Source organism: Benincasa hispida, chromosome 6, assembly GCF_009727055.1.
Source record: "Benincasa hispida cultivar B227 chromosome 6, ASM972705v1, whole genome shotgun sequence".
NCBI lineage: Eukaryota > Viridiplantae > Streptophyta > Magnoliopsida > Cucurbitales > Cucurbitaceae > Benincasa > Benincasa hispida.
In genome coordinates, this window is record NC_052354.1 from 27,560,375 (window position 1) to 27,578,151 (window position 17,777).

Consider the following 17,777-nt stretch of genomic DNA (forward strand, 5'->3'; position numbering starts at 1 on the left):
TATAAATGTGATTTATATTAAATACCACAAATAATTGAGAGAATTAAAACTATAGGATATATTGTATTTGAATAAATAAAAACTATAGATTATATGTTACATATGATATAACATATAGTTATTATTTTTAATTAAAATTAATTTTAATTTAATTTAAATTTAAGTTTAAAAGGAGGGAAATAACTTCCCTCTCCTTAATTCTCTCATCAGTTATGGTGAAGTGGTTTAGTTTTAGAGACTCTCCTTCTTCACAGAATATTCATCTTGAGAGTTCTTTGTAATTTTTTCCAGACACTTCTCCTCCCTATCTCTACTCTCCCTCTCCCAAAACTCAGAGCCCATACCTCCTGAGAATTCTCTATCCAGAAGAGAATACAGAGGAAACAATTGTGGTGGTTCCTCACTGTCGTGTTCGTGATCAATTCGGGAAGAGGAATCATACGAAGAAATTGTTCTTCAAGGATATGTATTTCTCCTAACCCTAATTCATATTTCTCCTTCAATTGCATGTTGTAAATTTTCTGTATTTTGCATACTTATGTTATGTAATTTTCATTCTATGTAGAAAAAAAATTAAAATTAAATTGGGACGATCCTCGCTTCCGCTACGAAACTTCGTTGCTCCTTCAATAATTACATTTATGAATTCCTTAGCAAAACTGTCGCATTTTGAGAGCTTTTTTCCTAATTGTTTTAGATAGAATAGGTAAAAATAACTTGTATTTCTACAAGTTATCAATCATCTTCTTCATAGATGGAAAGAAGAGAAGTCCCCAAAATCACAAACAAAATTCCAAAACTCAACCGTCGCATGCGCCAGGTGTCACAATCGCTCTTTCGGAAGCTTCTCTTAGCGATTGTGCGGCATGTTCCCGCTCACGAACAAGCCAGCCAACTCGATTACGGGCTGCCGATGGCACACCGAGTGCCTCTTGCAACCTCCACCCCCGTTTTAGGGAAAACGGTTTTAGAAAGCGGTTTGGAGAAAAGGTTTTCGTAAGAAGATTTGTGAGTGTGAATAAAGAAAGAAAGATTGTAGTAGACTAGAAAGCAATAAGCAACAACAACGGCTTTATGAAGTACTACTCCGGGTATGAGGAAATGATGGTTAGTCTTATCTCCCATATAGTGCATTCTGAACAAAAAGCCAACTGGCGCCCTTGCATATGCAAAAAAGGCGAGTGGTCACTTACAATGAAAATGTAAAGAAAGCAAGCTAACTAAACTAATACAATACAGGACATGAAAATATGCTAGAAGGGGGTTGGATTGGGCATGCGGCCATGGGCAACAGGCCCTGGACAAGCATGACCGTTACATTCTCCCCCACTTAATTGGTTTGACGTCCCCGTCAACCGGACCTTGTTCAAAACCTGCGATGGCCGGAGCCGCATTCTTCAAGTCTTCGGCCCGCTCCCAACTGATCTCTTCATCGGGGAGATCCTTCCATTTCACCAAGAACTCTGTCAGTTCGCTCTGGGTCTTCCACTGCGGCGCGTACGTTTACCCAAGATTTGTGCAACTTCTTTCTCAGCAAAACTCTTCATCGTGACTGATGGGCGCCTTAGCATGTTCCGCTGTCCATCCTCGGGTTCGGGATGATAGGGCTTCAGGAGGTTCACACCGATGACTGAATGAATCTTCATCCATGAGGGTAACTGAACCATATATGAGGTTCTCCCGACCTTCTCAATTACCTCCACTGGACCTTCGTATTTCTTACTAGCCGTTGGTCTCTCTGCCTCGGAACTGAAACTGTCCGGGTCGTAGTTTGATCAGGACCTTGTCCCCAGCTTGAAACTCAAGGGCCCTCTGCTTCTTACCAGCCCATTTCTTCACTCTCCTTGATGCTCTTTCTAGGTAGGCGCGAGCTGTCTCAGGGGTTTTGCTCCACTCTTTAGTGAAGTTATGTGTCTGAGGACTTTTGCCTGCATAAGGGTGGTTCACCAAGTGTGGCCTGAGTGGCTGTCTGTCGCACACTTCGAGGGCCGCCTTTCCGACCGCGGAACTCTGCTGGATATCGAAGCTAAGCTGAGTCATACCTAACAACTCGTCTGACTGTTTTCGACGCCCAGCCAATTCGGGCGGGGCCATCTGATATACCTTCCTGGCAGGCGGGTTTGCCCCTGGCAACAACTCGACCTCATGGTCAATCCCCCTCGTGGGGGTAGGGACTTGGGCAAGCTTCTCGGCCTGACGTCTCGATACTCTTCCAAGACAAAATAGGTCGTCTTGGGGATCTCCTCCTCAGTGGACTCAACCGATTCTACTGGGATGGTCATGAACAAGGTTCGTCGTGGGCCGGGCCCCTCTTCAATTGGAGGGCTGAGATCATTCTCACTCCATTTGGCCGCTTGATACTTGCTTGGACTACGGTCGGTGTAGATCCGGTAATGACTAAGCATTTGGCGAGGGGCACTGTATGACTTTATGTTCAAGTAGGAATTCCATCCCCAGTACCACATCAAAATCATCCATCTTGACAATCACGAAGTCGACGAGGCCCTTCCAGTCTCCTAACTTTACCGGAGTTCTCTTCGCTATCCCCGAAATCGGTAGGGCTGCGGAATTCACGGCTTTCATCTTTCCTGCATCTCTTTCCCAATTCAAGTTCAGGCGGCGAGCTTCCGTTTCCGCCATGAAGTTATGGGTAGCCCCAGAGTCAACCATAGTGGTTTTGGCCGATCTTTGGTTGACCCAAGCGTCCACATACATGAGACCTTTCTCTAGTGGCTCCGTCGCCTTTCCCATATTCTTCTGGAGTGCAGACAGGAATTTCAATGCCCCCATCCTGGGATTCTCAATTTCTGCCGCTGGCTCGGTTACCGTCTCCTCTAGTTCGGCCTCGTTTCCGGAGGTAGAGGCTAGTGTGGCTTGAAAAGCACTAAACGCGGTTTGATTTGGACATTCACGCGCCCTGTGTGGCCCTCTACATATGAAACAAGACAGGGGGCGATTGTAATTGTTATGCTGTTGTGGCGGCCCCGCCAGTTGTTTCCCGATCTCGGTTGGGATGATTTACGGTCCCCCCTGTGTTCTTGTCTCCTCCCCCAGGCCTGGGAGGGCTGGAACGGCTGTTTCTGTTTTCCTCATTTGAGGAAGTTGATTGCTTCCTCACATCTTGTGAGTCAGTGCTAAGGTCGTATAGTCGTTCAGCTGCCGCATAGGCAGAGGGGAGATTCTGTACTCTCTGTTCGTATAGTTTTGCTTTTGCCCACGGTTTCAGCCCTCCCACAAAGCAAAAGACCTTGTCTTTTTCGGACATATCTCGTATGTCCAACATGAGTCCTGCAAACTGTTTTACGTAGTCCCTGATGTTACTTGTTTGTTTTAGCTCTCTGATTTTCGTCGAGCCAAGATCTCAACATTTTCAGGGAAGAACTGCGAACGAAGTTCTTGTTTCAATCTATCCCAAGTATCAATAGTGCAACGTCCTTCCTGTATGTCTGTAAATCGTGATCTCCACCACAGTTTTGCATCTTCAATTAGATGCATCGTTGCTTATTGTGACTTTCGACTCTTCAGCCACTGTGTTCGTCGCCTTGAAGTATTGCTCAAGTCGAAGATAAAATTTTCCAGGGCTTTCGCTTCTCGACCCCACAGAAGGGTTTGGTTCTGGGATTTTTATTCGCTTACTGCCCCTGCGCCCCCAGGTGGGGCTTGGTTCCCTACCGCTCGGATGGTGAGATTCACCCTCGCACTCACATCCGCTATCTCGGCTCTGACGACATCCAGGGCCGATCGAAAGTCTTCAGATAGGTCGGTTACCATCTGAAGTATTGCTTTTTGGGAGCTGTCCAGCTCTTCGACACGCTCCTCTATGTGGGCAACAGAACCCGAGGAGCTATCGCCTCGTTCAAAGTTGCCGGACCGTACTGTTTTGGTCTCGAGGGTCTCTACCCTCATCATCAATTCTCTGACGGCTTGCATATGCAAAAGGGCGAGTGGTCACTTACAATGAAAATGTAAAGAAAGCAAGCTAACTAAACTAATACAATACAGGACATGAAAATATGCTAGAAGGGGGTTGGATTGGGCATGCGGCCATGGGCAACAGGCCCTGGACAAGCATGACCGTTACACCAGGCATGGGCAGCGCCATTAGCCGATCTAGGGCACCAAATAACCGACCCCACTCGGGCCTCTATACACAATGAACCAATCACCTCAATGAAACTAGCCAACTCAAAAACATTACTCCCATCCGATTAATCGCATTGACAAGATCAATACAATCAAAGGGAGGGACCAAAAGAAAAAACCCAGGAGACGAGGTCAGAAAGACCTTCCACCACAACAATAGCTTTAAGGATCTTAATATCCCACCTGTGCTCAACCTTAGCAAAACGAACAAAGATCAAAAGATCCGGCAGAATTTTTACTAAAAACAATGTGATTAGTGATTACCAACATAAACACAGCTCTAATGACATGCTCATCCTTTCATTATTTCTAGCTAATCTCATTCTAATATTTTATATACTTTTCATTCTAATCATGAAATCTTTTAAACTTTTGTATTGCATTTAATAAAATCCTTAGGCTACTCTGAAACCTAATATTAAATTTCAAAGACGGATTTTTAAATGCAGGTTCATGTAATATGAATAATGATATAAGAGCCGAAATAATATAACTCAACATTAATCAACATATACATTGTAAATTTGGCAAATTTGGCAAGAATGTTAATAATTTTTAAACAAAATTTGGGAATTAATACAACATATTTTAAAAATTAAAGCTGAAGGACTCCAAAAGGTATAGAACAAAGTCATGATTTTTACCCCTAACAAAAACAATAATTTTGAGCAAAAGTATAAATTCATTAAAAGAAGTCATTTATAAATTAGGCAAAATGATTTTAGGATCCAACTCCAAATGGACATAAATGTGCTACAACTTTTGGTAGCTTTAAACCAAATAATTGTTTTACAGTTGTTTTCTATTGAAATATTATTTATTCTTAAATATTTGTCTATAAATTTACACACAACAATAAGTTCAAATGCATATTATTTATATTAAAATAAATATCAACTTTCATAAATATATCCATTTTTGACCTTTTACTGCCATCAATAATTTTACATAATTAGTATGGACGTAAATATTGATCTAGTTAGACCACTAATAATTAATTAATGATTGGAAAATCACGTTTACAACTATTTTCTTAAACATCAAATTTCAATCATGTTAAATAGATCTATAGTTTTTTTTTCTTTTTTTTCTTTTTTTTTTTTTCCCTTTTCCATTGAAATAACTGCTGGACCTACAAATGTAATTTTAAGTCCTCTGAGGGGCAGAAAGGAAAAAAATATAAAATAATAATAATAATAATAAAGAGAAAAATAACAGAACACCTCTCTTGCAAGAGTGAAGAACACAGGTTTTTGCAGTCCAGTTCATGTATTTGATTTCTCCCACAAGCAAACAGAGTTTGCCCCTTTGAATATTGAAACTAAAAATAAAATAACTACACATTGCATGATTGGAGATCTATTATATCATAACTCTAATTAGCCTACTTTTACTTTCTAAGGATCTAAACATAGATCAGGAAAAAGTGATCAGAAACAGACTATTACTGCTCCTTCCAAATCCTACCAGTTACCCTGAGTTTCAATTCTTTCCGATCTCCCCCCGAGAAGAAGAGTGCCATATTACGTTGGATAATAAGACCGTCAAAACTGTCTCGGACCTTCCGATGACTGTCCCGAATACTCCTTGGCACTCCTTGCCACACCATCTTCCTCCCATTTCCACCAACCTCAAGACTATAACTGTAGTTCTTTGCTTCATTATCGTCGCCCATAAACCGCAAGAAAGCTATGTAAACGGGAGCCATTCCGAGCTGAAAAGCTTCGAAATGTAAACAAAAGTATTGACCAAAACAGCTGAAAACCTAGAAACCAAACAGAAAAAGGTTATCAGTTGCGTGCCTGACCTTCATAATTTGAAACATATACGATCCGAACTCCCGATCTAATAAAAAAGGACATGTCTGTTGTCAGTCTGTTTATTCTCAACTCATAAAGCCTTTTCTATCAGAATGTAAACCTTCATTTGGACATATGTTGAACAAGGTTCAACAGGCCAAAAACCAAAACATGATCAAATAAGACGAAAAAGAATAGTACCGTTAACATCCAGGTGGCATTTTCGACCTCTTGCGGATTTGACTTGACATAACGGTGATTGAATGTGCTCCCATTATGCATGTCAACTTTGTGATCATCCTTGAGGTGGGCTACCAAAAATGGAATATCACCGATAACTGTGCATTCCGATCCCGCATATGGACAGTTATATGGTCGATACACACATTGAGATTCATGTTTCAGCTTGCTATAGTATGGGTATATGCCTGCACATCCAAAAGTTTGATATTTACATGGAAGTTCCAGAGATGCAGCCACCTTCTCTAATGCAAGACATCTGATATTGCCAAGTTCATGCCTGCAGGTTGGACATCGGTTGTGCACCCTAGGCTTGCAACCGGAACACAACGTGTGACCGTTCGAACACTGCAACAGAATTTTAATTGACATAACATAAGAATACAAGATACAAAAATAATTTTCATATATCCCAGAAAGAAATGGTATTCTCAATAATATGGGGAAAAAAATCAGAGCTTTCACATTATTCATAAACTCAAGGAGAACATTTGGTCCATGTTAAAGAGGAAAACAGCTTTCTACCTCCAAATTCGTTTTGTGATAACCAGATTAAGTCATTCTTCTATTTTTTTAATTGCCAAAACGAAGAATCTGAGCAAGGAACTGACTACATCCATGGAAAGCACAAATATCTTAAGATTTTCCATTAACCTGCTATACTAATCCAAACGAAACCGGTGTATTTTATATAGGAACAAGAGCCTAAATCATGTCTCCCAAGGTATGGTAAGGCTTCTAGTTCTTGGTTAAACTGCTGAATATGTGTGCCCTACATGATGCCTTCCAGAGACGCCTTTAAGTCAAAGGCCAAAATCGTGTGGACAAATTAGATTAGAGGAATTCTATGTGACCTGTGGAATGAAAAAAACCATCATTCATAGGTTCTTTGAAGAGAGTTCAGGAGTTTTAAGGAGATTTGGGATTATATTACTTGTTTGGAATCAGTACCCAATTTATGTTGTAATCATACAACTCTATTAATTCAAGTCAATTGGAGGTTTAGAGGGGGTTGTTTTCTCATCTTCCACCCTGCTTAGTGCTTTTGTTTTTTTGTTATATTAATTCTTTTGACAGATATTTATGTAATTTCTTCCATAACCATGAGAATAGTTTCATGTGGTAATAATAACAAAGTTGTATTGATATATGGTATAATTAATGAGATTTTTCAAAGTTTAGGGAAGCCCCTGCCTAACCCACCACCAAATCCACCTCCAAAACCTAAATCTTCCAAACCCACCACCAAAACCTAAATCTTACAAACCCACCACCAAAACCTTTTCCATAACTAACATCGCCACCAACTCCATCAGTCCATCATTGATACCACCAACTTCACCCAGGCCCTCTCTCTAAACAAGAAAACAATTTCATTCAAAAGACCTTAGAAAGTTGACAACAGACCTGATGAATGGGAGGGTACATAGCATTTAAGCAAACAGGGCACTCCAACAGCTCACGAACACTGCTAGAGACAGCAACGTTAGGTTTTCCTCCATTTCGAGCAGGATCACTCACACTTTCACTAACATCCATCATGTCATCATCTTGGGGAGGATCAATAACCTCAGGTTTGGTCCGAATGTCATCAAAATAAGGATTTGCAGATGACATTTTTATCAATAGAATGCCTACATGCATAAAAACGAGTTAGAAAAAGTAAAAATAAGAACTTGCAAGAACTGAGAACATAAAATGTCAATCAATAGGTGTACCCAAGAAAAATAAGTATTTAGAGTGTTAACAAGGGGAAAGATTGCTCCTTCATCAAGAACCTTCATAGGATAAGAAACTCCTCTACAGAGAAATGACGTTGAAAAATAAGAGGGGATTGGTAAGTTGGACCTTTTAAAAGGAAAATAAGGAAAGCTCTCTAGTTTGTCAAAATAAAAAAGTACTGTGCTTACAAAGCTTAGCCACAGAAAAACACCAGGGAAGACAAAATGAACAATTTAGCCACAAGACACAAAAAGCAAATGCTCCACATCCTCAGTATTTTAAAACTGATGGGACAAAAGACAAACCCATGATTGCCTGTTCTGGATTCTTATGGTGAAGCTTAGATATTTCAACAACATTAGAGTGCAAAGAGACGAGGATTCCCTCGCCAGAAGTTCTTTCTTAGGATATCCAAGATAGCAAACCAAACCTTCCACCTCCCTATCTGTCAAATTCCTTCTCATTTACAAGAACCAGTCATTACTCCAAACATCTATACAGAAACTAACTAGGCTGCTATTGTCAATAACCGGTATATAAAGCCAAAGGAAAATTTATATCAAGTGACACATAAAAACCCGTTAATCTTTCTACAAAAACGGTATTTTCATAAGAACCAACAGTGGCCATAAAAATCTTCCATAATTGGAATAGCTTGTTATAAAGCAAAGCTGGCTTTTAGTACTAAGACGACACTTCTCTCGAGAGGCATGTCAAAATCCAGAGATCTTTCTCGAGAAGTGTGTTTTCACCAGATTAGGCAGCTTATGGTTAAGCTCTAGGGGACTTAAGTAAGAGGTTAGGACCCTAATTTATCCATACACTTCTCTCAAAGGACACGTCAAAACCCACAAATATTTCTAGAGAAGGGTGTTTTCACCAATTTAGATCGGGACAGCTTGTTATAAAAGAGTCGCTTTCTTTAAGAAGAATGAAAGTACAGGCAGGATATTAAGAATACACAGACCAACATGGAACGTAGGGGGAGGAGCCTCCAAAAGTAATATGACGAATTAGAGTTCCAACTTACAAGAAAGAACTTCAAAAGCACTTTTGACAATCCTCCTATTCCTTTCAAGCCAGATTGTGCCAAGATAAGACTGGCAAAAAACAAGTCTATAAAAGGAACTACGAAGCACCCACTATCACAAAAAAGGGGATAAGAACTACTTTCGTTAACATTTCGCATATTGCAATAACCAAAACGGGTGGCGCAAAAGGGAAACCAAAAAGAAAACAGTTTTCAATAACTCTGCCAAATTTTTCTTTTTTTTCTTTTTTTTATTTTTGAGAACCAGCTTGTTTCCTCCAATAATGAATTGGCAAATAAATCTATATCAACTAACACATAGATGCTTCTCTAAAAGAAAAAGAAAGCATCTCAATTCATTATCCAATATTCTGTCCATTGATCCAAAGATTATTAGCCAAAAACCAGAACACCCAAAAGAGAAAAAGACTAAGAACATGGATGATATTGAGCACTTCATGAAATACCTCCAAGAGTTCAGAATCATGAGTGAAAACCAATGGAAAGAATGAAGAAGACAAAACAGCAAACACATTGGCACTAACTAAACCCCCAATGGAACCAATTCAATTACCATTAAAGAAAAACTAAACCGTGTAGAAACTCATATCCAACTTTATATTTCTGTTACCAACAACCTTTCTAAACCCAGAACCCCAAACAAAAACTAAGCTAAAAGAAAACTGAAGCCTATAGATAATAGAATAACAACAACAACAAACGCGAAGAGTAAAGCAATCAAATAACCAGAAACATCCAAAGTCGCATTGAGACAACCCAAAAACGGAATGCAGATTAGGACATCCGAAAACGAAAGCAACCCAGGAAAAAAAAAAAAAAAGAAAAAAAGAAAGACACATTAACAAGAACCCCAAATCACAACAACCCAAACCCCATGAAAAGAACAAAAATCAAAGAAACCATGAAATACCTCGAAAGATAACGAGAACCCCACCAAAGAAATCTGGGTAGACAGCAACTTAGGTAGTGATAGGAGAATAAACAGCATAAAAAAGAGGAAATACAGAGAGATATGATGAAGAAGTAAGCGTTTGGGAGCGTATAGAATTCAAATTAAAGGCTGAGAGAGAGAGAGAGGGAGCCGAGGGGGAGGAGCGTATGATGAAAGACGGAAGAAAGAGAGAGATTTTTTCTCGAGAAAGAACAAAAAGGGTAAAAAGAAACGAGAGAAATTAAGACGTGCGGAGCGGACCCTTCTCCCCTTGCCCACAAGTCCACAACAACAACAAGAAGCAGGCCGGCTTCAGTGTCCTCGAAATTCCGAAATTTGATTTGATTTATTTATTTAAATTGAATGAATGAATGAGGAAAAAAAAAGGAAAATCTCAGAGTTTTCTAAGCCTTTTCACTTCATCGGCAATCAAAGATTCAAAATACCCAGCAATCAAAGATTCAAAATACCCAGAAAAGAGAAAAAGGGAAATTCTTTTTTGTTTAAACGAAGGTTCGAAAGAGAGAGAGAGAGAGAGAAGGCGGCAGCGCCCTCGTAATCACTCTGCTTATGAAATATGAATCATTTGAAATGGTTGACTCTTGACTCCCACCCCTCCGGCCTCCTTTCGTTATATTACGCGCTTTACAAATACATATGTGTATCTGTGTATATATACACACACGCTCTTCGTTATAAATAGAAAAAAAGTATATATACGCTTTGAAATCACTCCAAAAAGGAAACCATTTTTCTTTTTTAAAGAAAAAAAGAAACCAAAATTTAGGTCAAAGTCACTTTTAGTTTCTAGTTGTACAAAAGGAAAAAAAAAAAAAAAGTTTTTACTTAGGAAATAAATTTTGTCATCCTAAGTTATATCGGGTTACACTTAATTAAAAACTGCGATATGGCACTTTATTTATTAAAAAAACTAGTTTTTTATCAATGTAGAAGAAAAGGAGCATAAATATTGCTTTTTAAGTCCCGTTTGATAACCATTTCGTTTTTTGTTTTTTGTTTTTCAAATTAAACTTATTTTCTTCTTATTTCTTACAATAATTTGCGTCTTTGTTAAGTTCAGATTGAATTCTTAACCAAATTTCAAAAACAAAAATAAGTTTTTGAAAATTACTTTTTTAGTTTCCAAATTTTGACTTGGTTTTTTAAACTATTAGTAAAAAGTAGATAATCAACGGAAAAAAAATTTAGGTGGAAGTAGCACATATGTTTAATTTTCAAAACCCATGAACAAAAAACGAAATAGTTACCAAAAGTCCTATTCTATCAATTTTTTAACATAAATATTTAAAGCGATAACCAAATTTTAAAAAATATATATTTTAGAAAACATGTTTTTTTAAGTTTTCAACCTTTAATTTGTAAAAATTAAAAAAAATGATAACAAAACATAAACTTGTGTAGCAGGAATAGTGTTATAAATAAAAAATTATAATGAGGTATTTGGCCCACTGACTTCATAAGTCGGTGTTAAATAACTTAACTTTAATAATGTTTATTATTAAAATTTACACATTTATCATAAACTCTATATTTCCCTTTTTCTCTTTTTTGTATATTTATCGAAAAACCTAATTTTACAACTCTAGACTCCAAACATAAATTTTCTAACTCCAATATATTATCTCTAGATTTTATAATTCAATTCAATATCTCAAAAACTTGAAATTTTGTCTTCTACATATTAGTTATTAAACTTTGAAAATATTTGTTTTAGTTTCAACTTTCAAACTTTTCAAACATTAGAAATAGAGCCCACAAGAAATAAAGGAAATAGATAGTTAATTTCTCGTAAATTGATTAAAATCAATAAATTTGAACAACTCTTCAAAATAAGCTAAAACTAAAAGTCTTAAAACAACAAATTAGAAAAATGTCGTATCTTTTAAAAAAAACCAAGTGATATATTTGGGGAGAAAAAAAAAAGTGCAGTTTTTGGCCTTTCTTGACATTAGAAATTGGTTGACATTTCTATCTACCCCCAATTTTCTTTTTATTTTTTTTCCTAAAAATAACTATTTTTCTATAAATAATAAAGTTTGACCAAGTTGAAGTTGAACAACTCAGTTGAAGAATGATTTAATTTAAATGAAAATGAATTTTGCTTTTTTAGATTTATTTTTAATTCTTATAAATTAAATTGTAACGATCCGACCTTTCGAGTATTCTGACAAAGGCCGTTACGACTAAATACACATTTAAAACCCAAATATTTTGTTTAAAAAAATTCATTAAAACAATAAGGATAGTTTTTCCAAAATAAACTCGAAAACAAATAAATAAAACTTTTATTCGGGGTCCCCTAAAAATAATATTCATAAAGGAAACATTCAAAACGTTAAAATTTGTTATCTCATGTCAAATTCTAGTTTCAAAACATTCAAATGACAAAAACATAGACTGTGTGGAAGTGACTTCTCTTGTCCCCATTGGCTCTGTCACAGGTCCTGTCTGTCACTCGCCAACCTGTTCTTGTCATTTCCTGAAAAACATAAAGGAATAAAGGATGAGTAGAACAATACCCAATAAGTCATCCCATTTACCGGGATCAGGTTGTGCAATCACATGTAGTGAATGCTTGTGGCTAGTGGAACTTTCATGGTGAAGTTGTTCCTGAATGGCTAACTAAAGGAATAACTTGGCTTGCCTTAACTTGCATGTTTAGTGGCCTGGTGGCACATCGTTAATCATGGGAAAAGAAACATAATCGTGTATCTATCGGTTCACGCATGTCTAGCAGTCCGAAGGCACAACGCCAAACCTGAAAAAGTAACATGAACGTGAACCTGTAGATTCACGCAAGTCTAACGGCCCGAAAGCACACCGTCCAACATGGAAAAGTAACATGAACGTGAACCTATCGATTCACGCATGTCTAGCAGCCTGAAAGCACACTGTCAAACATGGAAAAGTAACATGAACGTGAACCTGTCGATTCACACATGTGTAGCGGCCCGAAAGTACACTCAAACATGGAAAAGTAACATGAACGTGAACTTGTCGATTCACGCATGTCTAGCGGCCCGAAAACACATCATCAAATATGGAAAAGTAACATGAGCTGAATTTGTCGATTTATGCATATCTAGTGGCCCGAAGGCACACTGTCAAACATGAAACTAGACCCATCGATCCTCTGAAATAAACATGCATCAAGGCGAGACGATAAACTGTCCTATTGGTCTAATCATGCATCACATACATAATTTCAGTACTGTTTTCGCTGCACATATCATAGCATAACATGGAAGTTCAAACATGCTCATAATACTCATAACTGTCATGCAACAAGTATATCACAAAATCAAAATCATGCTTCTAAAGTCCATTAATTAACTTTGTAAATCTAATCTAGACCGCCTGGCACGAAGGCATAGGTAATAGTACCACTTACCTCAAATTAAGTCAAGGACAATTATCTCGACAACCAACTCCAATAATTTACTTGAACTAAAACCAACGAAAGGACCGAACGATCGTAAATCCTGCTAGAAAGCACGCCACTGATCTCCAAATTTCAAATAGTAAATGTTCAAAAACCAGTTTCCCTTGTTGGCCAGTGACCAGAAACGCTCCCAAACTTCAATCTAAAAGTGAAACGTAAAGGATATCAACCAATTGGGCCAAAAGCTAATGGGTGGTCAAGAACCTCTAAGAATTCTAAAACTTACCCAAAATATCAATTTCGGTGACAATGGTATCAGCAGCGGTGGCAACCATAGATAGGCAGTGGGTGTTGTTGTTGGACGGCATAAATCGTTTAGGCTAAGAGAAGGGGAATTTCTAGTTTTACAAATTTTATTCAGTAGAAATTATGAACAAACCAGAGCTTCAAACAACAATCCAACCATTCAAAATGAAACTCTATATGTCTCGAACGGACCAAATTTGAGCACGATTCAATGGTTCAAATTCTGGCAATTAACAATTTTGTGAAAGTTGTGGATGAAAAATCGAATTGCTTTCTCCCCGATTTGTTTGGCTCTTTTCACTCTCATTTAATTCCTAAAAATCTCAATTCTTTCATTTTTTTTTCAAATTTTGAAAAGATAAATAAAATATTTTATAACAATATATCCAAAATCTTCTATTAAGGGAAATTCTTATCAATAGAAAAATCCCAAAAATATTTACACTTTATAACAAAAGTTCTAAAAATGCTTTGTATTTTTGGAACTTTTTGCTATAAAGTGTAAATATTTGTAAATATTTTTTATTTTTAAAAATGTCCCTTCTATTAAATTAATAAATCGATTATCTTTTCAAATTATCTTAATTTAGGCTTCAAAAACTAAAATTAAATGGCATAAGATCCATCAATTTGATACGAATTAAATTCTTCCAAATATTTAAATCAATTCAAAACCACATGAAATTAATTATCTCCTTAATTTTTTTTTAAGTTTGCCCTAAAATCCAAAATCAAAGGGAAGCAAAATTCAATATTTTCAAGATAATTAGTTCGAATATATAACCAATTAAATTCAATTTAACTAATAAAAAAATTTCAATTATTTCAACTTAATCACAATTTTCCAAATGAAAGGGAAATTCAAACTCAATAATTTTAGATAATTAACTTAAATTTTCCTGAAATTCGGGATGTTACATTCTTCCCTCCTTAAGAAACTTTCGCCCTCGAAAGTTCAAGTCCTTAAAGGCTCGTGATACTTAGTTCTTGTCTTATCCTCATGTTTCCAAATTGCTTCTTCAGACCGATAATTCTACCAAAGAACTTTTAATTAGCACTAACTCCACGTTTCAGAAAGTCTTTACCTCCTACCATGAATTGTATAACTTATCTGAGACAATATCATGTTACTCTTTAATCTTAAAACAAACACATATCACCATTTAGACCCTTCTATCACGAGTCTATAAATCTCACTTAAATGAAGCTCTTGAAGTCCCCATATACTGTAGAGAATTTTTCATTCCAAAATACATCACCATAACCTCATAATAGCTGTAACCATTACCTTATGACGGTTTCTAAGATAAAGGCCTTCATGATTGCATACATCTATATTGAGAATTTTCACACTCCATAGAGTGGGTCACTTCATTGTCCATGCAACAGAAAACATATCTTTCATGGCATCTCAAGTTCAGGTTTCAGAATTTGGATTCGGCACCTAATTACCCTAACAATCTTCTGCAACCGAGATACGCTATCATATTCAATCCGTAATAGTTGGTACAAAGTCGCGTGAATCATCTTTTTTTCCTAATAAACAAAGCTGGTGTGCTCCAAGGCAAAACTTTAAGGCACATATGAAACACTTTGCTAAATGGTTCTTGTATTAGTGACTTAGGCTATTCCAACTCTACTGGAGTCCTTCTATGAAGAGCCTTAAGGATGGAAGTTTATCTCAACTCAAGTTCATCTCTAGTACTAGGGGTCATTCTGGGAGATCAAATTTACTCAATCTTAATGCTCATATAGCTTGTTTCTTACTTGGAGCTAGATTACTTTCACCTTCAAATCAAATCAATGGCTTCATTAATTCCTTGTTCTAGATATTTGATGACGGAAAATTGGAAGTCAATTTTACTCGACAACCAACTTCCCTTGGACACGGTATGCGATGCATATTCCTAATATATGTGTTGATAGTCATGCGTCGATGGTCATGCGCTGGAATGAAAAATGTGTTAATCGAATGTATGCGATGACCATGCGTCCTGCCACAAGTTTTCTTGCGTTCACACCAAGTATAACATGAACGCAAGTTTCTTGGGTAATCCAAGGTTGAACATAGGGACTTGTAGCTATATGTTTGCGGTAATTGTGCATGTGGCGGTTGAACAAAAGAATGGAGGGGATGTTGCTATGTTAATCCTACTCCTACTCTTATCTATCAGACAACGCAATAAGAATATGCATGAAAGGTAGAGATGCGATAAACCTTGACATGAAATAAATGTATGGGAAATAGATAAAATGAGGAGATGTTTTCATTGCAACTCTTAAGAGTGACCATAAGGACAACCCTAGTCAACGCAAACTAATGCGATCATGCAACACTCATACAATAGTAAACCACCTCTCGATGCGAATGCTACGGCTTCTAATGCTAAAACGCATGCGATGTATGTGCAAAGGTGTCTATAAGGCCTACACATAAGCCTCTAATTCTTGTCTATGCGATGATACACAAACAAGGTGACCACATATCATCATTCTTATTCCTAGGGTGCACGCGATGCAGTGTTGACAAACAGAGCTTATCTCTAAGTCCCTATCTCTTGCTTATGCAAATCTAATCTCGCTCTCTTGAGTCTAGATTCTCACCTAGCTCTCTCGAGTCATTAGGTTCTTTCTTTAGACTCTATCTCGAGTAGCTCTAAAGGGGTGTTGGGCATAACATAAGACAAGACAAACGCGTGAACTTGGTTGATGGAAGATTGTTACTATCCCTAGCGAACAATGCATACCTTGCTTAATGCGTCCAACCACTTACCCTCTTGGGCAGTTGATTGTCGCTTTCTCATCGACAAGCAATGCGTAGCCTATAGACAGGCGTTGCAGCATCTTCACACTAAACAAATAAAATTACTCACACACTCACGCAACGCACACCTCTCGGTGGGTTGCTACATGCTTCATATCCCTAATCCACATGACTAAGTATGCAATACCCACGCAATCCCACTAAGTGTTGTAATGAAGGTAATGGTGCTAAGCAAGAAGATGGAGATGGAGTCGAAGGAACAGAGAAATGCATTGAAAAAAATTGTATTAATCCCTTAATTTCAAATGTCATACAATACAATATAGAAAAAGAAAGGAAAAAGAAATAACCGGCTGGAAGCAAAGCTTTGCTTCCAGCAAATGTGCGTCAAGGCTACTGATGGTGCCATGGATAGGCGGAGGAGCTGACTCTCTCGAGATCTAACTCCAGTCGTCACTCGAAATGGATGAAGGAGGTGAAGAACTTTCAGCCGTCTTCTCATGCGTTTGTCTGGATCGCAAGGATCCGCCATAGACGAACCTTAGGCGAAAACCTTGGATAAAATGAATTTCAGCTCATCGGCTTCTATTTATAGAGCTTGGGTCGTCGACAACATTAATTGGACTGCTCTGAGTCTGACGTTTGGCGCGTTAGTCCTTTTCTGAACCTCTGCCACTAACGGCGTGGTAGGTGAAATCATATCAGCTTTGGATTTCTCAGGTAGATGTGTTGATGTGTTCATCTCCACCTACCTTGCATTGATTCCAATAGAACTTGGGTCGTCGACAACAATCATTCAATGGCCGCATTCGCTTAATACTGCAACTCTACATGATGACCGCATTCGCTTGATGAGCACAACTCCCATGCGATGGACGCATACGGCTGATTACCGCAACATCCATGCGTTGATCGATGCGTTTTCCTTGAAATGGAGTGTTTCTCCGCATGCGGTCGTGTATGCGATAGTCCAGTTTCCCCGTTTGCGTTCATTTCTTGCATTGGCTACAAAAATAGAACATTGAATGCATAATTAACGCATAACGGGTTAGCTGAGATTCGACATGCTGATCGATGCAAGCTCATATTCTTGTGAATTCCTATCATGATTGACTCATATTTTGCCTAACAACCTTCATAATTCTAAGTAAAAGGCCTAAGATGACATGCATTATTTGTGTCCACAATCAAAACCTCTAAACCTTGCTTATACCTTTCAACGTCTTTCCCCTCTTTAACGAGGCCTTACCCCTTCCATTTTCATAGTTTCTAGCAACTATTGCTACTAAACATCCTTTCATAAAACGTTATTTCTTCTGACTCCACTATAATTTGAAGAAGATTGCTAAGCACTCTTTCAATGCGTGATAGTCTAGCTTAATCAAATTCTCATACTAAAAATGTGTTCCATGACCAAT

The 17,777-nt window shown here is 37.7% G+C and overlaps 1 protein-coding gene across 2 annotated transcripts; it reads right to left on the minus strand.

The window, feature by feature from the left end:
* Positions 1–5,334: 5,334 nt before the first annotated feature.
* Positions 5,335–10,512, minus strand: LOC120080596 (E3 ubiquitin-protein ligase DIS1). 2 transcript variants are annotated; one of them, XM_039035315.1, is made up of 4 exons: positions 8,935–9,801; positions 7,590–7,816; positions 6,144–6,530; positions 5,335–5,908 (listed from the first exon to the last, which is right to left on the minus strand). In XM_039035315.1, the coding sequence occupies exons 2-4, from the start codon at positions 7,797–7,799 to the stop codon at positions 5,588–5,590; spliced, it is 918 nt and encodes a 305-aa protein (XP_038891243.1). In that variant the 5' UTR covers positions 7,800–7,816; positions 8,935–9,801; the 3' UTR covers positions 5,335–5,587. The 2 variants fall into 2 exon arrangements, with proteins under 2 accessions (XP_038891243.1, XP_038891242.1); XM_039035314.1 differs by lacking the exon at positions 8,935–9,801 and adding an exon at positions 9,866–10,512 and having other exon boundaries at positions 5,372–5,908.
* Positions 10,513–17,777: the final 7,265 nt, after the last annotated feature.

What these genes read in the sequence shown, in the direction of transcription:
- LOC120080596 (XM_039035315.1), bottom strand. Translation starts at nt 7,799, where the DNA reads ATGTCATCTGCAAATCCTTATTTTGATGACATTCGGACCAAACCTGAG. An exon ending in TGTACCCTCCCATTCATCAG is followed by an intron (nt 6,531 to 7,589) that starts GTCTGTTGTCAA and finishes ATTCTGTTGCAG; the next exon opens with TGTTCGAACGGTCACACGTT. An exon ending in ATGCCACCTGGATGTTAACG is followed by an intron (nt 5,909 to 6,143) that starts GTACTATTCTTT and finishes TTTGGTTTCTAG; the next exon opens with GTTTTCAGCTGTTTTGGTCA.